General features: G+C 40.1%; 2 protein-coding genes across 4 annotated transcripts in view; one reads left to right on the forward strand and one right to left on the reverse strand.

Annotated features, from left to right (window-relative positions):
• C4H12orf56 (chromosome 4 C12orf56 homolog) overlaps nt 1–2293 on the reverse strand; it is an 88197-nt gene extending 85904 nt beyond the window's left edge. Inside the window, exon 1 of the mRNA XM_049883767.1 lies at nt 1707–2293. Within this exon, the coding sequence (XP_049739724.1) occupies nt 1707–1946 (240 nt within the window). The 5' untranslated portion in view covers nt 1947–2293. The remainder of the gene's footprint in view (nt 1–1706) is intronic.
• A 9689-nt stretch (nt 2294–11982) lies between these two features.
• The window catches only part of XPOT (exportin for tRNA), a 41564-nt gene continuing 28129 nt past the window's right edge, over nt 11983–25417 (forward strand). For 2 of the 3 annotated variants that reach the window (XM_049883771.1, XM_049883772.1), the window contains exons 1-7: nt 12394–12790; nt 15787–15920; nt 20375–20457; nt 22540–22596; nt 23187–23256; nt 24009–24227; nt 25189–25373. In XM_049883771.1, the coding sequence (XP_049739728.1) occupies nt 12784–12790; nt 15787–15920; nt 20375–20457; nt 22540–22596; nt 23187–23256; nt 24009–24227; nt 25189–25373 (755 nt within the window). In that variant the 5' untranslated portion in view covers nt 12394–12783. The other variant, XM_049883773.1, reaches the window with a different exon arrangement.

Below are 25417 nucleotides of genomic sequence, written 5' to 3' on the forward strand. Positions count from 1 at the left end.
CATTGAGCCTAAATGGATGATACAGGATATCTCCCTATTTTTAAGTCACCTGATTCGCAGCCTTAATTCCACCTGCAACCTTAATTCCTTTCTATCATATGTAACATGTAATGTAATGTATTCACAGGTTCCAGGGATTTAGGACATAATTGTCTTTTCGGGGCCTACAACTTTCAAAGTTAAACTACAATTGTGCAAAATGGACATTCAATGCTATCAACAATGCTGAAAGATTTGTTCAGGACGTTTTCAGATGTACATTCTTCACTGTGCCTGAAAGATAAACCTTGTACATAAGGCTTGATCAAAGAAGTTGTTATACCTCCTTGTAGGATTTTTGGTTCAGGGGCCTAAGAAAGTGTTACTGCACTTTTCAGATTCTGATAGCTTAAAAAGAAAAATACAGAACAACTTCTGAAGTACATATACTGTGCCTTTTGGGGGATCAACTCAATGGCAACTTTTTTTTTAAAAATAATATCCTGAAATCGTTACTTTTTGTCGAACAATAAATGTTTACACTGAAGAAATAGAAAAAGTTGAGGCTTTATTATGATTTAAAATATTTGCTGAAGAAAATTAAAAAAAAATTTAGTTCAAGAGAATGGATATAGTGGTCTTGAAGAAAAAGACAAAGTTTTTCTTCCAACTTTTACTCAAAAAGAGAGGCAAAATAAATTTGCACAAAGTAAATAGAAATACCTTTTTATTTAATATTTATTATTTTCCATATGAATACTTTCAAAATAACCTCTGATTCTCTTGGTAAAGCAGCCCCGTTGAGTCGTGCCAACCTCTCCCTGGGGGATGCACTCAGGTAAGAGAAGAAAAAAAAAAGAGGCTAGACACCTGTCCCCAGTGGAAAAAGGAAAAACAAACCTGGAGTGCTGCTCAGACAAAGGAGAAAAAAAACAGTAACTGGAGAGGTGACTGTGCTTCCAATCTGTTGCTGGTTTATAAGCGAAATCTATTCCTGGAGGAAAGGGGTAACATTCGCAACACACTAAAAACTGGGACAAGGCATGGCTACTGCCAGGTTTTATCTCCTTCCAGTCTCAGCTCTGATGACATTCCTTCCAGGAAGTTTTCCCAGCATGCCCTGTACCCAATCTGGATCAAGTAACCTGCCTGAGATTGCAAGGCAACCTGTGCACATCTCATTAAGGCATGCATTCACCTATTCATACTAAACACCTAATATGCTCTAAAAGCTGGGGATAAAACAGTAAACAAGGCATTAGCACCACTTATCACATGGCATTTATTTGCACTGGTGTTGGCTTTCTGTCTCTCCCACAACCGCTTCTAGGAAGGAGCCCACTTTGCTTTTGCATGCTCGAGGTGTAACACAGTACCTGGAACAGACTAGGTGCTTAGTGAAGGAAGGAATGACTTTACGACATAATCTTGATGAGGTGGTTATGTTCTCAAGCCATAGCTCTACGGTGGTAGAAGAGGGAGGAGGAGGCAAGAGGATATACACGATGAGAATGGGAAAGGCATCTTTATTTGCAATGTGCAGGTTTCCTCCGTGGCTGCTTGTAATGAACTAAGTTAGGAGAGTGCAGGAGTCCCGGGCGGGATGGGGAAGGTCTTCCTACTCCTCCTCCTCCTCTTTGTTCCCGCGTGCAGGAAGGCTGGAAAACGGAAGCCAGAGAAAAGGGGTTCGTGCTGCGTTCCCGCGCCCGCCCGCCCCCTCTCCTCACCAGGTCAATAGCCACGACGTCCCGCAACGCCACGACTCGACGAATGGACTTGGGCGGGTTCTCGGTCAGGTAGATGACCCGGTCGCTGAGCACCACATACTTGAAGGTATGTTTCTCCGAGTCCGACACCACAACGCATGACTCGTAGGCGCGGATGGCGTCGTAGATCTCCGGTGGCAGGTGCCGCCGCAGGAACGTGTCCAGGCGGCTGTTCGTGCGCGCAGGGAAGCCCCCCGGCATGGGGCTTGCCAAGCGCGGTACCCGCGGCCGGGCAGAGCGCGGGGAAGACCGGCGCCTCTTGGGTCCGGCCCCGCCTCCGCGCCGCCCGCGGTAGAACCCGCGCGCGCCACAAAGCGCTGCCGCCACCGCTCCCGGGCGCTAGGAGCCCGGGCTCCGACTCCGGGATCTAATTCCCTGGAGTCCCCCTTCTTCGCCCTCCAACCGTTGTCCTAACCTCAGACAACAATGGGCAGGGCAAGACGCTGGTCTTTCAGTCCGGGGTTGACCAGGACTTCGGTTTTATGCCCGTCAAGCATCCTGGGGTTGGGAGACGGATATTAAATGACTCTTTGTCCCCTCCCCTTACGCCAGCCCCTGCCTATCTCAGTTATTGCGGACCAGTTCATTCCTTTCAAACTTTATTAATATAGAAAGTCACAGTTTTCACCTGACTTGGAAACGAATTTCCTAGAACTTAATTGAGATGTAATTTACTTATGTTTTTGAATAGGCAGAACAACCCTAGGACTCTATTAAGATCAATCACACAAATTTAGCATGTGATTATAACATTGTCTGATATAGCTCTCCAATTTTGTCATGGCATACATAGGTCTTTTTTCTCCAACTAGTTAAAAGCTCTCTGAGAGAAGAGATTTTATAATAAATTGATTTGGGCACACCTGAGCCTAGATAATAGATGATTGTGTTCCCAGTGCCCAGGACAAGGCCTGTTAGTCCGGGCACAATCTGTGTAGGATGGATGTGGATGAATGAATGAATGAATGAACAAATGAGCAAACAAGTGAATGGGCTGGCATCTCAAAAAGTTGTAGCTTATTGGCTGGTGAATAAATGCTACAAATGCTACAAAGGGGAATGAGAAGGGTTTGGGTCTAAGGAGCCCTAGTGGTGCAGTGGTTAAGAACTTAGCTGCTAAATGACAGGTCATGAGTTTGAACCCACCAGCTGTCCAGGCCAGGAGGAGAAAGATGTGGCAGTCAGCTTCCCTAAAGATTATAGCTTTGGAAACCCAGTGGGGCAGTTCTACTCTGGCCTACAGGGTTGCTATGAATTAGAATTGACTCAACGGCAATGGTTTAGAGTCTAAGGAGATTGTGAAGATTGTAAGAAACTCAATAGCAGCAAATAGGACCAGTGTTTCTTTCCTTGGAGAAAGATGGTATTTGGTGAGGGGAGAAGTGCCACCTGCTGGCAAAATCTTAAATGACCTAGCATTTAAAGTTTTCTTAGGATTCTGATCATACATCTGGGCATTATCTGACTCTTCATAACTTCATAATTGGATGAAAAATGAGCCACAGAGACATGATTATGTCCTCTTAAAGACTATTCCCTATCAGAGCCACTCTTAAAGAGTCTGTTGCTTCAAATCAACAGAAAGGCAAAGGCCCTTCAATTTTGCCTAACAGCCAAATCTCTCAAGAGCTACTCTAAGTAAAATGGCAACATTGTCAAAGATGCAATGGGAAGCCCAAACAGGCAAAAAAAAAAAAAAGAAAAAAAAAACCTCACTTTAGGCCACTGTTCAGCTATTCTGCGTCTCTGAGGCTTCTTCCTTCACATTCACTTCCTTTCAGGTAATTGAGACTAAGAGAAACAGAATGGCTGGACTCAAACCAAAAAAGACACCATATCTGATATGTCTGCCAAGAAGCCCATCACAAATGAGCTTTTGGTGACGAGGGCACTAGGCTTAACAAGCATTACAATGAAGTACACGAAGAAGAGAATTTAACACAAGCATTAGTAGCTAAGATGACCTCAGTTAAACTTTGAACTTTGTGGCACACAGAGAAGGCAGTATCATGGTTTCCAGGCACCAGTGTTCTACACTGTTGCCAAGGTAACAGCAGAGTTCAGACTGCAAGAAAGGGATTTAATATAGGGGAAAGCACACTGGACTTAGAGTCAAGAGAACTGGACTAGAGCTCTGGCCCTGTTTGTCACTATCTGTGTGACTTTTGGAAGGTCACCACCTTCCTGAGCCTCAGTTCCATCATCTGTAAAATGGAACTTCCTGCCTCTCTGTTATGGATTGAATTGTGTCCCCCCCCCCCAAAAAAAAAATACATGTTGTAAATCGTAACCCCTATACGTGTGGACCAATAAGCAACGTCATGATAAATGGAGAAAATACTGAAGTTGTCAAGGATTTCATTTTACTTGGATCCACAATCAACACCCATAGAAGCAGCAGTCAAGAAATCAAAGAAAAATGCAGAACAAAATTAAAATTCACAAAAAAAGACCAGATTTACTGGTCTAACAGAGACTGGAGGAGCCCTGATAATATGGCTCCCGGATACCCTTTTAACTTCGAACTGAAGTCACCCCCGAAGTTCATCCTTCAGCCAAAGATTAGACAGTTCTACAAAACAAACAACAACACACATGAGGAACGGGCTTCACAGTCCAATCAGGTACACAAGACTCAGTGGGCACACCTGCCCAAAAGCAAAGATGAGAAGGCAGGAAGGGACAGGAAAATTGAACGAATGGAAACAGGGAAACCAGGGAGGAGAAGGGGAGAGTGCTGACACATTGTGGGGTTTGCAACTAATGTCACAAAACAATTTGTGTATTAATTGTTGAATGAGAAACTAATTTGCTCTGTAAACTTTCACATAAAACACAATAAAATAATAAATAAATAAATAAATAAATAAAACAACGTATTGTATTAGGCAAATCTGCTGCAAAAGACTTCTTTAAAGTATTAAAAAGCAATGATGGCACTTTGAGGACTAAGGCGTGCCTGACCAAAGCCATGATATTTTCAGTCATCTCATATGCATGCAAAAGCTGGGCGATGAATAAGGAAGATTGAAGAACTGATGCCTTTGAATTACGGTGTTGGCAAAGAATATTGAATGTACCAGGGACTACCAGAAGAACTAACAAATCCGTCTTGGAAGAAGTACATCCAGAGTGCTCCTTGGAAGCCAGGATGGTGAGACTTCATCTCATGTACTTTGGACATGTTATCAAGAGGGACCAGTCCCTGGAAAAGGACATCATGCTTGATAATGTAGAGGGTCAGCAAAAAAGATAAAAACCCTACAATGAGATGGGGCCCAGCTACCACCACTGACTGCTCTGACAAGGATCACAATAGAGGGTCCCAGACAGAGCTGGAGAAAAATGTAGAACAAAACTCTAACTCACACACACAAAAAAACTTACTGGCCTGACAGAAACTGGAGAAACCCTGAGAGTATGGCCCCTGTACACCCTTTTAGCTCAGTAATGAAGTCACTCTCGAGGTTCATCTTTCAGCCAAAGATTAGACAGGCCCATCAAACAAAACGAGACTAAAGGGGCACACCAGCCCGGGGTAAGGACTAGAAGGCAGGAGGGGACAGGAAAGCTGGTAATAGGGAACCCAAGGTTAAGAAGGGAGAGTTTGTTCTGTACAAAACAAAAAAAAAAAAGAGAGAAAGAGAAGTCCCTCAACGAGATGGACTGATACAGTGGCTGCAACAATGGGCTCAAACATAATAAGGATTGTGAGAATGGCACAGGACCAGGCAGTGTTTCATCCTGTTGTACACAGGGTCCCTATCAGTAGGAACCGACTCAACAGCCCCTAACAACAACATTTGGGAATAGGCTTTTCTTTCTTATGTTAATGAGACCATAGCAGTATAGGGTGTATTTTAAACCAACCACTTCTGAGATATCAAAGGATCAGATTAGTCAGAGAAGCAAGGAAGCATGAATGGGGGAAGGTAGATGCCGAAGAACCAAGGAGTGCCAGGATTAAGAAGCTGAGACAAGGATCTTCCCCCAGACCCAACAGAGAGCCTCCTCCTAGAGCCTGAGCCCTGAATTCAGATTTCTAATCCAATCACACCCAAGAAGTATTTGGTACAGCATCCTGTGCAATTGAGCACTTAATAGATGTTTCTTAATGAAACTATCAAAAGAAATGGAACATTATTTACCTGGAACTAATGCCCAAAGGCACTTCCCTTGACTTTCACTGGGAGAACAGTGATTTCAGGCTCAGGGATGGTCAAATTCAATTAGCTTAGTTTGATGAGCATAGTTTGTAGAGCCAGACTGCCTGGGTTCAAACTCCAGCTCTCCCACTTGGTAACTGAAGGACATCGGGCAAGTTATTTCATCTCTCTGTGCCTCAGTTTCCTCATCTATGACGTATCTCATTGGATTATCATGAGGATTAGCAGTGTTTTTAAAGTAGTTAAACAGGTAATTGGAACACAGTTAACACCATGTAAGTGTTTAAAAAATAAGCTCACCAAGTATGTGATTTCCTGTTATGTATGTCATCTGGCTCCCTATCTACAAAGTAACATCAAATTCTTCATTCAATGCTAGTCTGATTTTTTAAATTTTAGACTAAGGCTCAAGGCAAGAATCTAATACACATACACACAAGAACAGCACTTTTACTTTATTTCTTTTTAGTACTGTTTTTGATGGATCGGGGCCATAAGTCATGAGAACACTCTAAGGATTTTAAACTAGATGTTTTAAAATAGAAGTACCTCCTCACTGAGTCTAAGAATCCCAAGTGTTCCCATTCCCTCGCTTGAAATTAAAGACAGACAATATACAAAGAAAGAAACTTGAAATCTGTGATAGGTAAGTAGAATCTGAATTTTTAAAGGTGTCTGATTTAGGAATGTATAGTGCTTCTGGTTGTTGCTGTGTGCCATTGAGTCCATTCCAACTCATGTTGTTGTTAGGTGCTGTCGAGTCGGTTCCGACTCATAGCGACCCTATGCACAACAGAACGAAACACTGCCCAGTCCTGAGCCATCCTTACAATCGTTGTTATGCTTGAGCTCATTGTTGCAGCTACCGTGTCAATCCACCTCGTTGAGGGTCTTCCTCTTTTCCGCTGACCCTGTACTCTGCCAAGCATGATGTCCTTCTCCAGGGACTGATCCCTCCTGACAATATGTCCAAAGTATGTAAGATGCAGTCTTGCCATCCTTGCTTCTAAGGAGCATTCTGGTTGTACTTCTCATAGTGACCCTATGTTACAGAGTAGAACTGCCCACAGAGGGTTTCCTAGGCTATAATCTTTATAGGAGCAGACTGCTAGGTCTTTTTTCCCCACAAAACCGCTGGTGATTCCAACCACCGACCTTTCAGTTAGCAGTTGAGCACTTAACCACTGTACCACTGGGGCTCCTTATAGTGCTTCTACTTTCTGTTCATGGATACTGACATTTAAATATTGACAACAATGAACAATAAGCTGACTTACTGTGAAGAGGTATCATTATAACGAGGTCCAAGTGGTTAAGAGCTACGGCTGCTAACCAAAAGGTCAGCAGTTCGAACCCACCAGATGCACCCTGGAAATCCTGTGGAGCAGTTCTGCTTTGTCCTGTAGGGTCGCTATGAGTCGGAATGTACTTAACGGCAACAGGGTTTTTTTTTTAAGAGACCATGCAAATGCTTTGGATTTAAAAAAAAATAATAAAGTTTTCTTATATTGAATAATGCTCCAGTGCTCTATTCTGCCTCTCAGGCTTCCTACTTAACACCCACTTCCTTTAAAAGAAACCAATGATTGCGCTAGGACCAATAAAGATGGCATACCTGACCTGTTTTCCAATTGCCCTCTCTGCCAAGAAGCCAATCCTGAATGAGCTTTTGGTGACAATGGCATTAGGTTTAATAAATGTTGAGATGAAGCACACAAAGAAAAAAAATTGACAGAGGACCCAGCGGTTATCAGCTCATAATTATGCTATTTTGGGGTCAATACATTTCATGAATATATATTGAGAAATTATTATCCATCAACAGAATCCGGGTAAGACTTACTTTCAGACTGCAAGAATTGACTGTCAAATAGGGGTAAGACAATCACCCAAATTTAATACAAAACAAAGACATATTAATAACCTAAGAGAGGTTTTTTAAAAAAGCAACATCAAAATAATGATCAAACAAGTCTAGTTGAGGAAATCAAGAAAGGCTTCATTAGTGAAATAACATTCAATAAATGCTCAGTGAATGAAACTATTTTTTCCTTTTATTATTGTGAGTATTTTTTAAAGTCCTATTCTGATTATGCAAGTACTTGGTCACTGTAGAGAATTTTTTTTTTAACTCCAAGAAGTACAAAGAAGAAAACAAAAGTTACCCACAATTTCACCATCTAGAGATAGCCATTGCAAGTATTGGATATATTTCCTTGAATGAAGCTACTTCACTAAGCATAGGAGAGACACCTTGAGGGTCTAATCTAAGGTAGAGGAAGTAAGGAAAGCAAAAAAGATGTGATAGGAAATGCCATGCTGAAATACAACCAGGTCATTGAATACGAAGGAGGCAAAGATGACCCTAAGTGCACTGAGCCATATTGAGAGGCTCAATACATTGGTAGAAAAAACCCCATTAGGAAGGAGATATATTTTGTAGGGATGATCATGACTTTGATTTTAAACATGGCAGAGGTGAGGTGCTAGGGAGACGTGTAGGTGGCTGGGAATGCCAGTTGGGAATACAGAATAGGAGAACTAGAGGTATAGAATTGGGGATCATCTTCATATGATCAAGAATTGAAGCTGCAGAAATGGATAATTACTAAGGGAGAGAGTATAGAGAAAGAAACCAGATGACTAAGGACATAACCTTGGGGAAGACGTGTTGAGAGAACAAAAGTAGCGAAGTGGTGAAGAAGACAAGAGTGGCTAAAAAAGTAAAAGGAGTTTGAGGATAATATAGGATCAGAAGCCAAGAAAGGAAAGAGAGGTTGGAAGAAATGAATAAATAAATAAAAATGTTCACAGAATTGGATAATTTGTAGAAGTTTGATAGAGTGATTTGGGAGCAGAAGACAGTTTACAAAAAAATGAGGAAACAGAAGAATAACTATAGGAAACAAATATGGTGTACAGGAGATAAGAAATCTTGAATCAAGAGTTCAAGATTTTACTCCACCATTTACTAGCTGTGTGACATGAGAAGTTAAAAAAAAAAAAAAAAGGGGCAACATCGAAATAACAATCAACTTACTCAAAGGAATGATAAGTTAATATAAATCCACCTCGGTTTCCTTATCTGTAAATTAAAAACGATGATGACGACACCTGGTCTCTCCCTACAAGGTTAAGAGGAACAAATTAGAAAATATATATGAAGGTCTGTTGTAAATCATAATGAACTACATAAATGTTATTTACCATATTTCTTGCAAGTACTCTGGCAAATGGAAAAAAAAAAAGAGAAAAATATAAGGCAGGAGCAAGTAAAGTTTTAACGTTATAAGAAAGGGACATCTGAGCATATTTATAGGAAGAACTGACTTAGTACTATAATTCAAAACTATCATCAACCTTAATGGAACTTGATTTGAGAGACAGAGGTTAGGAGCACAGACTGTAGAGTCAGACTATGTGGGTTTGAATCCCAGCTCTACTAAACTTCTGTGCACTTTCAAAATCGTTTTGATCCTCCTGGAATCCAGATTTCTGGGTTCATGAAATTGGGTTGACCCACCCTGGCTACCTACCCTTAAGTGTCTTTTTGAACCTTGAACCTTTAAGGAACTGTTTTCCTAAAGTCACCTTCAAGTCAAACAATCACCCAGTAAGCAGTTTAGCAGAGATCATTTTGCCTTAGGCATTGGGCTTTTTTAGAGAATTATCCTTGTGCACCAGTTTCTAGGAGCAGAAACCCTGAGGATCTGACTGGAAAATGTATGGCTTGTCCTTAGTGAGTCTGTTTCTCCAACAACCTGAAACTCTGCAGCTGTTTTGAGGTTATCTCCTGATAAATGAACATAACAATGACCTATGGCTTTCATCATACTGTCTTCGGAGCATCCTTCCAAATAGGAAGATCCCTGGTCATGCAGTGGCTGAAGCACTCAGCTGCTAAATGGAAAGGTTGGTGGTTCGAAGCCACCAGATGCTCAGTGGGCAAAAGATGTGGCAGTCTGCTTCTGTAAAGAACACAGCTTTGGAAATGGGTTTGGTTTGATTTTGCTTTACAAATACTTTGGGTTCAGACACTGCCTGATTTGAATCGTGTCTACTCAAAATAAATATATTCTGTTACACTAATTTTTGGTGTTTCTCTGCACATTTATGTTTTTGACAGCACTTTAATTTCCATCTCAATCAAATAGGGATAATAATAGTAGTTACCTCATAGGGTTGTGAGGATTAACGTATGAACACTTAGAACTACGTTTGGCACATAAATTCTCAGTGTTGGCAATTAATAGATAAAAGCATTGCCATATGCAAACATACATCCTTTAATTTAAAATAATGACAGGGTTACTGACATTTTATGTTAGTCTGAGATGAGACACTGTCCACGCCTTCATGGACTGGGGAGCCAGAATATGGAATGGTCAAATTTAGTATCGCTCTCAGATCCTCTTCAGTTGAATTCCAAGTGCTTCTTTAATTTGTTCTGAAATAATATGAACTCCCAAAATTGAAAGATTTTTACTATCCTAGGTATATGAACTACTCTAAAGAAAAAGCCCAATGTTAGATAAACTGTAGATAAATGGCTGTCATTTGACATATGAAGTACATTTTTACACAACTGTATTAAAAAAAAAAAAAAAGGAAACCCTGGTGGCGTAGTGGTTGAGTGCTACAGCTCTTAACTAAGAGGTCGGCAGTTCGAATCCACCAGGTGCTCCTTGAAAACACTACGGGGCAGTTCTAGTCTGTCCTATAGGGTTGCTATGAGTTGGAATCAACTCGAGGGCAGTGGGTTTTTTTGGGGGTTGTTTAAAAAAAAGCTGAATTTTTCTTTAAAATTACAAATGAAAAAGGTGAGTAAAGATAGTTATACAATAGGCTGAACTGCAGGTTTCTTTAAGATCAGGTAGTGAATATACTCTATGTACCATCTACTTTGGAGGCACTCAGGCCTGAGTTAGTACTAGGCCTCAATTGATGATTAGAGCTAACTTAGGAACCCATGCAATGATTCCTTTGAGTTGTAAATACAGACTGGCACTTGTGCTAGGCTCTGGGGATAGTGTGAAATAAACAAGACAGGAATCCTAGCCTGGCACATTTAAACAAAAATATGTGATGCAAAAGGAATTCAAGATGTTTTATAAATGAAATGCCTAGTACGGTGTTTTGCGTACCTGTAAAACCCGTTACCGTCCAGTTGATCCTGACACTTGGTGACCCTATAGGACAGAGTACAACTGCCTCATAGGGTTTTCAAGGAAAGGCTGGTGAATTCGAACTGTTGGCCTTTTGGTTAGCTGCCTAGCTCTTAACCACCACCCAATTGATGTAGCCATTAAATTGTTACAGGAATTATATTCAGTTCTGTTCTCATTTTTTCTCCAAGTTTTGCTTGTTCTTCACTGTAGTTTCGATGACTGAATTCTAGTCTGTACTTACTATATACTGAATAAATAACAATGAAACCTTAATATTGAGCACTTACTGTGTGCCAAATAATTTTAACCCTTTGAGGTCAGTACTATTATTATCCCTATTTTAGATGAGTAAACTGAAGCACAGATTAAGTAATGTGCCTGACGTTAGCACCTGGTGAGCAGCCGAGATGGGATTCAAATCTAGACAGCCTGAATCTACTGCCTCTTTGCTGTATTAATAAATCGGCACATAAATGAACGAAATAACACTATACCATAGAGGAAAATCTACGACTAAGTGTTCCTAAGTATGATCTCCTTGTGTCCATGAATGACGAAATATCAATAAAATATTAAAATTCAGCGATCTGAAAATGTCCTCACGTTCCTCAGCACGTGGGGCCACAGAAGAACACTTGACTCACACGTGGTTTGGGCCATATTCTCCTGGTACCTGGAGCTCCGCATCCTAACATACCAACTGCCTGTAGGCGGCGACGCGAACCCAATCCCTACGCCTACGACCTGGCGCAGACGTAACCTGGCATTCGGGGACCGGAGGCGGGGCTCGGGGCCGGATGCCCCATCCCGGCATGCACCACAGGCCCCGGTGACCACGCCTCCCAGCGAGCGCCAGGTAGCAGGCTCAGCTCCCAGCCGCCCGGAAATGCCGCTTGCGCGTTGCATGCTGGAAGTTGTAGGCTCTCTGCCTCGGCCCGCGGGCTGCCGCCCGCGCTCTCCATGAGGTTCTGGCTCTGGCCCGCGCGGCGCCGAGTCGGGGAGCGCGCTTTGCGCTGACTCAGCGGAGGCGGCGGTGGCGGCATTAGCCGGCCCTCTTGTTCTTTCCTTTCCTTGGGCGCGGACCCCGCCCGCCCGCTGGCTCGCTTGGCCACCCGACGCCACGCAAGAGAAGGCGCCGGGGACGCGGAGCAGCGAGAGGCGCGCGGCCCCGGCCAGCTCCATCGCTGGCGTTAGCGCTGCGGTCGTGGCGGAGGACGACGACGACAAGGACGAGGGCCGCCCTGCCCGCTCCTTGACCGGCCTTCGGGAGTGCAGGCGGGGAGGCGGGATGGAGTGATAGGGAAGGTGACTAGGGGGTAGCGGGACCGAGCCCCACGCGTTCCGCTGGAGGCTGTTGGGAAGTTGGCTGGGCAGAAGGGCTCGGGGGAGCTCCGATGCCGGCCCGTCGGAGAAGAATGCGGGTTGGGTGCTCCATGGCTGCGCGCCTCGGGGTTGGGTGGGCTGAGTGGGTGTGGGTACGAGCTGCAGCCGCGCGGCCGGCGCCGCCGAACCTATTTCTAGTGCGTGGCCGCCCGTTGCCGGGTGTTTCATCACCCGAAATGCCACGAGGCTTCCTTTGGGGGAGGGATCCAAGAAGGTGGGCAAGGTCCCCAAGCCCATTTGTAACAGTTGTACCCCGTCCAGTAGTTAACTTGAGCTTCAGGGACCTCAAACTTGATTCGCCCCCACCCCAGGACAAAAAGGATGACAGGTATTTTTGTGTAGTAATTTGCCAGCAGGGACACTCCATTTCTTCATTTCCTTTCGACTTCGCAGTAGATAAACATGTTGTTTGCCTGTAAACAGAAAAACGAGTACTTTTTGAAAAGTACTGATTAGTTAGTGGGGGGAAAGTTACGTTTTATTAAAGCAACTTCTCAGTGGTGTTAAAAGGCTGGGAAGATTCAGTACTCTTTGAACTTAAGTAGGTGTGAAGGAATTTTTCCAAATTGTTTTGATTCTTAATGGCTATTGAGAAAAAGTTAGGGTTTATGTTTTAGATGTTGCTCGCCACCCCTCCTTCCCCCTAGAATGCTTGCTGGATGCGTTAATTGAAGTGTTTACCGCATTGTAACAAGTGTTTGAGTTTGCACGCATATGTCGTGTTGGAACATTATGTAAACATGCACAATCTTTTATTGGGAAGATTGTCACCTTTTTTCATGGCTTGTAACTTTTCACTTTGCAGACATGTAGGTAATTTGCCTTCTTCCATTGCATGTTTATTATCTAGTTACCTTCTCTGTGGGGGCTTCTTTCTGTACTGACAACTGTAACAACTTTGTATGTTTCTACAGGTTGTTGTTTGTTGGCCATGTTTTCCCTTAGAGCTCCTTGGCTGTGTCCCTTCATACAGTTAAAGTGACTTGACCAAGTTTAAACAATTTTCCCAAAGTTATGGCAAATTCAAGGAAGCTTTTATAGGATTTCTGTTTGGGATCCATAGAAACTCTGAAATTGTGTGTGTGCATGTTTCCAGGGAGAGGATCAGCTTCTCTGTCGCTTTGGCTTTCTTTTGTGTTTTTCCGTGTTTTAATGATAAGCTCAGAATGCTTCAAATAGCCCTCTGCCTTTTGCCTACATCTGTGTTATAACCTTTTGAGGGTCCACTGTGTGTCAGGCTTGCTTTACATATCTTATCGCATTGAAATCTTTATAACTTTTTGAGGCAAGTGGTCTTTTCCCCATTTCCTAGAAAGGGCTTTCAGGTTTTGTAAGTTATGCATGAAGCCCCAGGTAAAAAATGGCAAGATTAGAATACAAACCAGTGTTCAACATTGGTGAATATTCCAGACAATCCTTAGTGAGAACTACTAAGCAGACAGTGACAGCACAGCAGTATTTAAGGAAAGGCATCTAATCCTGCTTGGGAGGGGTGGCCAATAGGGGTCAAAGAAATGATCTCGAAAGAGGTGACTTCTAAGCAGAGTTTTGAAGGACGGGTCAGGGGTTAACCAATAACAAGGAGAAGAGCAGTGTGCAAAGATAAAAGGCAGAATACCACTGGATTAATGCTGGTGATTCACTGTCACTGGCTTTGCTGAGTTTGGGGTGCAGAACAATGAGGGGTCTTTCAAAGTTGTTAGAACCTTAATCCTGAGGTTGGTGGGGAGCTATACTGCCTTGCTGTAGTCTGCATATATGATAATAGCAAGTGAAGGGGCTGTGCTTCCTTCTCCAAGGCTCTCAGCCCATATCCTGACTTACCATTTGATTCATGCAAGCCTAGGGGAGACAGGAAACACGAGTGCAGAAGTCAGATGACCTGCATCTGACCGTGGCTTCACCATTCTTAAAAGACTGTGGCCCACTCGTTAGTCTGTTGGCCTCCTTAGACTCCAATCTTCTGTTTGGTTATAGTAGTTAAAAAAGAAGCCCTGTAGTCTTTCAGTGGGGGTAGCAAGGCTTGGTCTTCATAACTCAAAGGTGCTTAAGAGAATAAATGTGTTTTTTCGCTTCACTTAGAGTTTGCGCAAATAAATATACATTCTCCCAAAAAGCAAGTTGCTTTTTGGAGCTTAATGGTTTGAGAATGTTAGACCATATGTTGCAAAAAAGTTGAAGTTCTTAAAATGATTTCTGTGTGTTTTAAGTAATTGATTCCTCCCCTGGTCTGTCAGTTTGTCATACTCTGGTCGCTTGCATGTCGTTACGATGCTGGATGGCGTGCCACTGGTATTGTAATTACTAGCGGGGTCACCCACGGTGGACAGATTTTAAGTGGAGCTTCCAGATTGGGAAGAAAGACCTGGCAATCTGCTTCTGAAAATTAGCTAATGAAAACCCTATAGAGCACAACAGAATATTGTCTGATATGTGCTGGAAGATGAGCCCCCTAGGTTGCAAGGCAGCAATGACTCAAGCATGCAGGCAATTATGCGCATGGCATGAGACCAGACAGTGTTCCCTTCTGTTGTACGTGGAGTTGCCGTAAGTCGGAGCCAACTCTATGGTAGTTCACAACAGCAAAGATAATTACCGTGTCTGTTCATGAAACTCCTCTAACTTCATTCTGGTCATATCTAGCATTTTTCCAGAGACTAAAAAATAGGTATTTAAAAAAAGCAATACTTTAATAGTACTGTAGTCAGTATTATTTGTCCATTTTTACCTACTGTTAAAAAACATTCTCTGAAATACACTTCTAGAATTGGCTGGCAAGAGTGGAGTTCTGTAAAGGGGAACTAGCCCATTGTGGAAAAGTTGAACTGCTGGTTTTTTACTGTTCTACTCCTTCCTTTTTCATTTGACTTCTCTTGTACTTCTTGGTACCCTTTGCTCACTCGGTTCCAACTCGTGGTGACCCTATAGGAGAGAGTAGAACTGCCCCATAAGGTTTCCAAGGCTGAAATCTTTCTTTCCCCCCAAGTCTGTAGTCTTTACAGAAGCAGACTGCCATATCTTTCTCCCGTGGAATGACTGGTGGGTTCAAACCGCCAGCCTTTCAGTTAGCAGTGCAGCGCTTTAACCACTGCACCACCAGCGTTCCTTGTGGAGTATTTAGCAGGGCCCATTCTTCTTAGACTTAGAACTTTCTCTTAAAATACAGTTCCTTTGATTGTAATCTTGATAGTTTAAAAAGACGTTCTTTAAACACTTAAACTTCTTTGCATAATTTTTACCAAAATTATATTCTGGATAAGCATCTATTTTATATCAAGTACTGTTTTCTTTCAACATTGTTTTTTTTTGTGTGTGTGTGTGCAGATGTTTGTGGATTCTTCTGTGGGATCAGAGGGCACGCCTATTGTAATCAGGAAACTACAAGTATAGCAGCAGGGATGGATGAACAGGCTCTTTTAGGGCTAAATCCAAATGCTGATTCAGACTTTAGACAAAGGGTAAGTTAAGTCTGCTTAAATCATTTTTTTAAAGCATGTTAAACAGATTTGCATTAGAAGATGACGAGTAAAAAATGGATTTGATCATAAAGGTCTAATCTGGCTAGAAATAGATACAAACAAATTTGAGGGATTTGAGTGTATTCTGAATACAGAAACAGTAGTGTTGTAATTTATTTTGTGTTTAATTGCCTGATCAAAAGTCAGTATTAAAATTTCATTTAAGTCAAAGCAGGACTTTATGCTACATCAAACATTATTTCTAATTATTTAAGAATTGTAGACGATTGTTTAAGGGACTTTCTGTAGCATCAGACATGTAGTTTTTCTTTTTCCATTGTTTGGCTGGGCCTAAAAGTCTTTTAACCCCTGTGTAGTGATATTTAACATCCTTATTATTTAGTTCATAGTTCAGGCAGACATGTAAACAAGCAGTTATGATATGCCATGGGATATCTGGATAAATGTAAACCATAAAACATAATGTAGCCCACGAGTGTAATCATGACTATTGCTGAATGATAAAAGAAGAGTCTAAAGAACAAGCCTGTAATTAATTTTTTTAAAGATGTGGGCATTTTGAAGTACAGGTTAAGTGGAAGGAAAGAGACATTTCCTCTCCTTTCTTCTTTCTACACTTCCTGGCAAAGAATATATTTTTTAAATGAGCTGAACAAGGTTAACAGTCTCACTATTATAGCAGTTTTTGTTCTGCTTTTAAAAAGAAAATTAAAAAGCAGTAAGAAAAATCTCAACTAGTTTCTAATATAAAACTCTGTTCATGACTCTGCTGTTAAATAAGTAACTAGCCCTATAACCCACTAAAACCCAGGAAAATAACAGGAATTGAGTCTTAAATATCTACTAACCGGTTATAAGATACCTACCATGCCTATCAAAAGACATTGAAGTCCATGTCTTCTGTGTATAGACAGATACTTCTATTTTTGTGAGTTTAAGCTACCCTTAGTCTTTAAACTTAAAAAATCCTTAGTCACATAGTAGAAGCATCATAGACCTGTAACTTTAGCTTGGTATTGCATGCTTAAAATAACTAAAAGCTTTTGATTTAGTTATTAAGTGGCTTTTTCCTGTTATTTTTATGTTCCATTTATGAAATTTTTTTTATTCCAGCAGCTGACAGGTTTTTAAAAATGTGCCATGAAGTTATGCTTTTCATCAATAAAAATGGGTTCTGATAGGCACAGGCATGTGTTAAGCTTAAGTCCAAGGTTAATATGATAACCCATTAAACCAACCTGAATAACAATTAATTTGGATGAAGAAGACAGAATCTTAAGGAAAAGTGAATTCTGATAGTCCTGGTGGTGGAGTTAGGAGTAGTGGGAACTTCTGTTATTTGAGTGGTTGGACAAATGACTGCCAACTTCAACTTCTCAGTTGTATCTATTGTCTCTCCTACATGGGCAGTAAAGGTAGCTGAACTGACTGTTGCCACGTAAAGACAATAAAGCATTAGAAAAAAGTATAGAAGAACTAGGTGATGAAAGCTATGACTGGTTTACCATTGCCACAGAATTTAAGAAAGAAAAACATGCTAGTAACGCTTGGATTCAGAGTACAAAGACTTCGGTTAATTGAAAACTTCCAGGTTTTTTCTTTTGTTATTATTATTCTTTTTAACCTAAATAGAAAAATTGTCTTTGGCATAAAACCTGCTATCATTGAAAGAAAATTGTAAGTCAGTGTGTCTCACTATTCCAGCAGCTAGATTCCCTCCCCCTCCTACTTTTTTTTAAATGAAATATTAGGTAGTAATGAAACATGTATGATTGACTTCTACCTTGTTCTCTTGACAGAAGCAGGGTTTCATGGCATGCTGTTAGAAAACAACTTAACCTTCTAAGACTTTTATAGCTACTTGGATTACTGTATGCTTGTATTTCTAAAGATAGCCATTACTTAAGCTAATATTTGATGATCTTCATTTAATAACCTTCATGTCAATGGGTGCAACAATTGAGACCGTGTATGAAGACCTGTTCCCTCATTCATACAATCAGACAGTACAGGAGACTGTCGCCTAATATGGTGGCTTTTGTGCTTCTTTTTTCCACCTCTAACACAAAAGAAAAGATAATTTTACATCTTGGACCAGTGTGTATGTTTAGTGTGTGTGTGTGTATATACACACGATACATATATTGTTGTTAGATGCCGTTGAGTTGATTTCAACTCATAGCGACCCCATATGACAGTAGAACAGCCCCGTAGGGTTTACTTGGCTAAAATCTTTATTGAAGCAGATTGCCACGTCTTCCTCCTGGAGGTCTTTCTGCACAGCAGCTGGGTGGGTTCGAACCACCCATCTTTTGGTCAGCAGCCTTTGCTCTGGCCCTCATATGAATGCAGTTTTCTTCCAAGTGGTTTTATGGATGGGAGCCAGCAGTATTCCCAGATGTGAAATATGTATTCTCCAAAATCTAAATAAACCCAACCCAGTGTTGGGCCTCCTGTTTAGTCTTAGGGGTAGGTGGTGACAACAATTTATTCTTGGTTTTCTGCTGAATGCCACAAGTGGCTCCTGCTTAAGTTATTCCCAAGAATTTAGCTGTTTTGGCAGGGCCCTAGATTTTTGCTTGATTTATTAAGCAGCCTCTGTTGGTCATGTGGGCCACCGCTGTATTCAGATCAGCCCTAGCCTGTTAGTCAGTGTTTGATATTAACATAATATTGTCAGTGTGATGTATCATTACTTTTGAGATCTGCACCAAGTCCAAGTCTCTTCTAACCAAACTATGACAGTAAGCTCATGAATTCAAGTAACTCTGTGGCAGTGCAGTGAAAGTGGATTGGGATTCTTCCCATGTGAGAGCAAACTATGGCTGGTTCTCTTCTGAGACTGGAATCGAAAAAAGGCATTTGCAAGATCAGTCACTGAGTACCAGTCTTCTTTAGCCTGCTATCTTTTCTGCACTGTTGATACTATATCTGGAACAGCTGAAGCCACAGGTGGCACTACTTTATTTAAGCCTCGATAGTCTACTATCAGCCTCCATTACCCATCTGCCTTTTTAATGGGCCACACAGGGCTATTATACAGAGAATTTGTTGGCACCAGCACTCTAGTCTTTGGCATGTCTTTAATCAAAGCAGTAATCTTTTGTCCATCAACCGTCCTATACTGTTTCAAATTAACGACCTGAGTGGGTTCATGCAATTCTAATGGTTCCCATTTAGCATGCAATCAATACTGGCCTAAGGGCAGACTTACACACCTTCAGTTTTACAATATCTGGTAGAGGGAGTGTTTCCTAGTTAGACGTAATATCCATACCAATAATACATTCAGGTAAGGAAGATGCAACTACTTCATGCAAAAAACGAAAGTCAAACTAAACCTGATGCCATCGAGTCATAGCAAGCATCTGTTTAAATCTTTCAATTCTTATCCAAACTTTCACCTTAGTTCCCTCAACAGTTGCAGACTGATAAGTAAAATTTCACGGAATAATGTTTATTCTGGCCAGGTGTAATACATTCATATTTTCTATTTTTAGTTTTTTTGTTATTGCTGTTCCAAACCCACTAAATTGATTTCATCACTAATAGGACACAACCCACCATTTTTAAAAAATTGACCTAATTGAATTTAGATACCTCTAATGCTTAATATTCCTTCTACTGCATTTCAAGGTTATATCAGTACCTAAGCGCTTTAAAATCATCTAGCAGTGTTTCTATTTTATGTGTAATTTTTCAGCTGTGTGAGACAATTTTTACAACTTGACGAAGTCACTTTGCTCCTTGTCCATTGTCATATGTGAAAGCTGCATCTGCGATTGAAGCCTAGTGAAACATGCTAATGGAAAGGAGTGGCTTAAGCAACTCCCATTCTCTCAACTGTTTGGTAGAAAATAAAGCCCTGAATTCATGAACAAAGGGATGAGGAACACACTTCCTAAATAGAGCTTTTACTTTTCATTTATTTGGTGCTTTCCCAAGATTCGTATCATGCAGTTGTATTCAAATTTTAATCTCATTTTGGGGGTGGGGGGACTAATATGATATCCTTGAATCGAAATACTCCCCTTTCCTGTGTAATCGTAGAGCACATGATGCACAGTGTATGTTTTGTCTTTTACAATCACCTCTTTAATGACATATTAGCTATTAAATAGGGAAAATATACTTTACACATTATTCTTATACTTGAGTATACTTCATAGTAGTGTAACACTTGACAAAAGCACTTACAAGTTCTCTTTTAGTTCTTTTGCAGGACATTTTTGTGTTATTGCCTTTGCTGTAAGGGAACAGGTTTTAGTATATAACCGATGGAATTTATTTAATTGAACCTTTTTTTTAAGGAATGATCTCTAAGCTGCACGAACTAAGAAACCTGAATTCAATGTTTTGTTTTGTTTAGTAGTATTAGTAGGGCATTGAGGTGGACTATTCTAAATAAATTTTTCTGTTTTGCTATCTTACAGGCCCTGGCCTATTTTGAACAGTTAAAAATTTCCCCAGATGCCTGGCAGGTGTGTGCAGAAGCCCTAGCCCAGAGGACATATAGGTAATGAAAATAATTTGCATAACTTAAAAGAATTTAAATTTCTGTGAATTTGCCAGGACTGTTAAATTTACCTGTATTTGAAAAATGTTTTAGCAAAAGCTTTTTGAACTTTGCCTTTTGGAAAAGCGTTAATGTATAGTCAATCAGTGTGGAAATGGGAAAAATCATAAATTAATATGTTGGCCATTCAAGAATTGACTTTTCAATAAAAACATCCTTTACCTTATGTTGTGCAGCTGACAGCAGATCCCAGCTTGGACATAATATGGTAGAAATTTTCTTAATGCACGGGCCGGATAGTTGGTTATCTAAAACGTTGGTATAGGAGATAATCATAAATGATATAGATCTTAATTTTTAACTTAGAGTATGTAAACATTCGATTACCATTCTTATGATATTGGAGCACCACGTTTGGTTATATGCCCACTAGCATTCACTTCTTTCCTTGATCACACCCATAGTCCAACCTCTACAGTTTGCAGTTTGGGTCTCAATAATGAAATGAAGAACAGCAAGTACAGATTTTTACATTAGTTATTCACTCCTACCTCCCCAGGTCTTCTGGTTATCTGGCCCACACCACATATGTATAAGTTTCTCTTTCCCCTGTAATGTGAGTTTCTATGAAGACTTTCTAAAGTATTTAACTTCATTTTTACAGAAATAGGAACTTTCATCTTACTCATTTTATCAATTTATAAATAATTAAAGTTACTTTCTTACCAAAGACATGTGACTAGCATAGTGAGGCTTGGGGAAAACACGACTACTGGTAGCAAGCAGACAGCTTACTGGGGGGAGCAGAAGCGCGTGGCTGTTAGTGATGGCCTTCTGGTGGGAGCTCTGTGTGTTGTATAAGTCAGTGTGTTTTACAGGGGAAACTGAGTGCTTCAGTTTAGTGAAAGTTGGTTTCAAGAGTATCTACTGTATGCTTCAGAGTAAATAGAAGCTGGCTTTTAATTAAAGGCTTCCTGTAGTTTGTTTTTTGTGTGGAAAATCTGAGTCTTGTATAATTTAGTTAAGGATTCAATGCCATCCGTGATAAGAACAGAAACCTTGACGTTATCAGAAGAGATGCTACTTAAACCTAAGTTAAAAAAGAAAAAAGTTTAAAAGAGTAAGTTTCATCTTCTGCTATGTGAAATTGTTTTGTTTACTTAATTCATGTAGTGTGAATTAAGATGAGGTCTGAATTCTGGTATGGACCATTTAACGCACATGTGAAAATTTTTTCCATGTATGAGCCTGGTCCAAACCAGTTGTCTGCCATGAACAGAGGACTGGTAACCTTCATAGTTTATAGGTGGCTTGCTGCAACTCTGTTTTACCTTTAGAGAGCCTATTAAAAAAAAAAAAAAAACCTGTTGCTGTTGAGTCGATTGTAACTCACAGTGACACTGTAGGACAAGGTAGAACTGCCCTATAGCTTTTCCAAGGAGCGCCTGGTGGATTTGAACTGCTGACCCTGTGTGGTTAGCAGCCATGGTCTTAACCATTACGCCACCAGGGTTTCCGAGACCCAACTAGGAGTATGTAATTGATGGATGTTGATTTTTGTCACTGTGTTTTAAGAACTGCATATTTGTGACTTGGTTTCCTAAATGGACATTGAGGAGGCTGATCTGCCAGCCCAGGTGGCCCTGCTTGTTTTTGATTTGGCAGCAGTAGAACTGACTAGGGTTGAATTCTAAGTGGGACTTAGATGGCCATCTCTGATTAAACTCAGCCTCTGACTGTCTACCATTTGTTTTTTTTATACCTAGCCTTTTTACTTTGAAGTTCCAGGAAGCCTAATGTCTTACATTTAGAAGGAATGCCTTCTCTTTGCAAAGCACAGTGTTTAAGGTTCATCTTAATATTTTTGGCTATTTTCTTGCCAGATTTTATGGGAATATTATATTCTCCTAGCTTTTTAAACAAATGGATATGAATGTAATGAAACTAATACATAGAAAGCCAGCCAGAGGTCTAGTTTGGAAACTTCTCAGCTGTGCTTTTCATTAGTATTTTGCCTTTGGTTTCTTTGTTGCAATTCATCCTCTGCTTATCCAATTTTCTTTTCCTTTTTTTCCTTTTCAGTGATGATCACATAAAGTTTTTCTGCTTTCAAGTACTAGAACATCAAGTTAAATACAAGTAAGGCTTTTCTCACCATTTTGACTCTGAGATACGTAGAGAGGCTTAGTTTCTCCTTTTTGGAGAAATCATAAGACAGGTTATAAATTGACACTCACATCTGGTTTATAAATGTGTTTTGGCTTATTCCAGAGTGTATCAAAAATACTGAATTAAAGGTGGAGAGCAACACCAGGCTTGTTCTTCTACATGAGAGCTCTTTATTAGAGCTGAGCGGCCACATAGATACTTGTGCCTTTAATTAAGCAAAACAATAAAATGCTGCTTAGAGGATCCTTGGTTTGCCTACTGATTTAATCTGTGAAACAGACAACACAGATAAATTTCTGCTTGAAAAAATGTGTAGTTACCATTTTGTTTTAGCATGAATTGAACCACATACCAAACTAAGAACACTTGGTACCCTACCAGCTACTTCTATATCTTCTTTAAAGCAGTGATGAAAGAGGCATTACCGCTTTATCTAAGGAAGCTTTAACTAATCGAGTGATATACTAATTTTCCCTTTCATGTGTATAAGCGATTATTATTTTTCAAAACCACAGACACCAAATACAGCCATTTTTATTTGTTTTCTCTATTTGAAACAGATACTCGGATTTAAGTACTGTTCAACAACAACTAATTAGGGAGACGCTCATATCTTGGCTTCAAACTCAGGTGAGATAGTAACTTCACTACCTCAGATTACCAGATGTTTAAACTTCTGTTTTTGGAAGAGTTTGCAACTTTACCGGTAAAATTCTGATCATCTATGTTTGATCCGGTAGCTTTTTTTAAAGGTGATGGTTTTGAAGACCGTGAGTCGGTGAAAAATTAGCAATAATTTAGAATCGTATCAGTAAGTGCCTTCCACAACACATGTGGAAACTTTGGTTTTAAAATGTAAATTTTTTTTACTACCTGACAATAGTGGCTTTTTTGCTTGCCTCTTTTTTTTTTTTCTTAAAGGTGAGTCCTTTTGGACAGCCTTTTCACAAAGGGTTCTTTTCAAAGGTAGAGTTCTTTAGTCACAGCATGTTCTTTTGGGTCAATTTTAGCTAATCCTAACATATAGTTACATAGCTAGAATTATTATTTTTTTAACCAACAAGGAAGTAGGAGAAAAATAATTGAAAAGTTGTTTTCATCTTAGAAGAAATTATAGGGAGCTTTAAAAAGTCTGCATATGAAACTTTAAAATTATGAGAATGAGAAATAGCCATCAACTCCTTTGTCAGTTTGATTGTTCTCTGCCTGACCAGTCGTTTAAGTATGCTTTGATGATTCTGATGCATGTTTGTTGCACAGCTAATCTGGACCATGATGAACCTTGGTGGGTTTTTGCTTATTTATGATAAATAGAAAAACAACCTGTGTTTGGGTCTTTTTGGTTTACATTTAGTTTCATGGACTGTTTCTCTGTTTGTTAGATGCTGAATCCCCACCCAGAGAAGACCTTTATACGAAATAAAGCAGCCCAAGTCTTCGCCTTGCTTTTTGTTACAGAATATCTCACTAAATGGCCCAAGTTTTTTTTTGACATTCTCTCAGTAGTGGACCTAAATCCAAGAGGAGTAGATCTGTACCTCCGGATTCTCATGGCTATTGACTCAGAGTTGGTGGATCGTGATGTGGTGCATACGTCAGAGGCAAGTAACTTCTGTTTTTTAGTTTTTAATGTAGATGTTGTAGGAGATAGTGGGCACATAATAAAAAGTGTGAAGGCTTATTTTAATTTTTTGAAGACAAGTTTACTTCGGAATAATTACAAATTTACTGAATTTGTTGAATTTTGTTTTACAAAGGAACAAACTTGATTTAAAACGTAGGTTAAAATTAGAGTATTACTTTAGATTTTTTTAACTAAGCAAGTACTTTCTCCAGTGAGATACACAAATTTCTCCTATGAATTTGTCAAAAAAACGTGGTCTGTATTTATGGTTGCTGTATAGTTCCTGAACTCTGTGGGGCAGTTCTACTCTGTCCTATAGGGTCGCTATGAGTCGGAATCGACTCAACGGCACTGGGTTTGGTTTTTTTGGTTTATGTAGTTCCTGAGGAAGGAAGAATCATTGTTTATGAATTATCAGTGCTGTATTCTTCTGTGTTCTTAGTCATATAGCCCATTACCTAGTCTTTTCTCTATTTCTTCATTATGCTATGTATTTTTTTTAATTCTTAAAGAACAGAATAGAAAGTTGGAAATGTGTTTAATGTTTTGAGATCATTGTATGTCTGAAACACTTATAAGGGTATTATTGTGAAGTTACGTTTCTGCCGTTCTGTACTTAAAGTTTAAGTCTCATGTTTACAGAATATTGAGAAATATGAGTTATCACATGCCTAACATTCTCTACAATGCTTATTTATACTTTGTTTAATAAAAAATCAAGTCTGGCACCAAGGAATGGAACGGAAAGAGGAAATACAAAGAATCACAGGATACGATTTCAGAGCTGATAAATAGGAAATAGTGGCAGGGAATGTGTTAACAAGTCTGAAAGTTTAGTGGCAAGAAAAATACCGTGCACCTATTCAGATGTCAAACATTATTTTGTGAGGTAATCTACTTTGTGTATTTGGTGGATTTTTTTTTTTTCTCCTTTTTAGGAGGCTCGTAGGAATACTTTAATAAAAGATACCATGAGGGAACAGTGTATTCCAAACCTGGTGGAATCATGGTACCAAATCTTACAAAATTATCAGTATAATAATTCAGAAGTGACATGTCAGTGCCTTGAAGTAGTTGGGGCTTATGTCTCTTGGATAGACTTATCCCTTATAGCCAATGATAGGTAAGTATACCTAATTTTTAAAATATGAGCCTGCAAAATACATT

Source organism: Elephas maximus, chromosome 4 (assembly GCF_024166365.1).
Source record: "Elephas maximus indicus isolate mEleMax1 chromosome 4, mEleMax1 primary haplotype, whole genome shotgun sequence".
Taxonomy (NCBI): Eukaryota; Metazoa; Chordata; class Mammalia; order Proboscidea; family Elephantidae; genus Elephas; species Elephas maximus.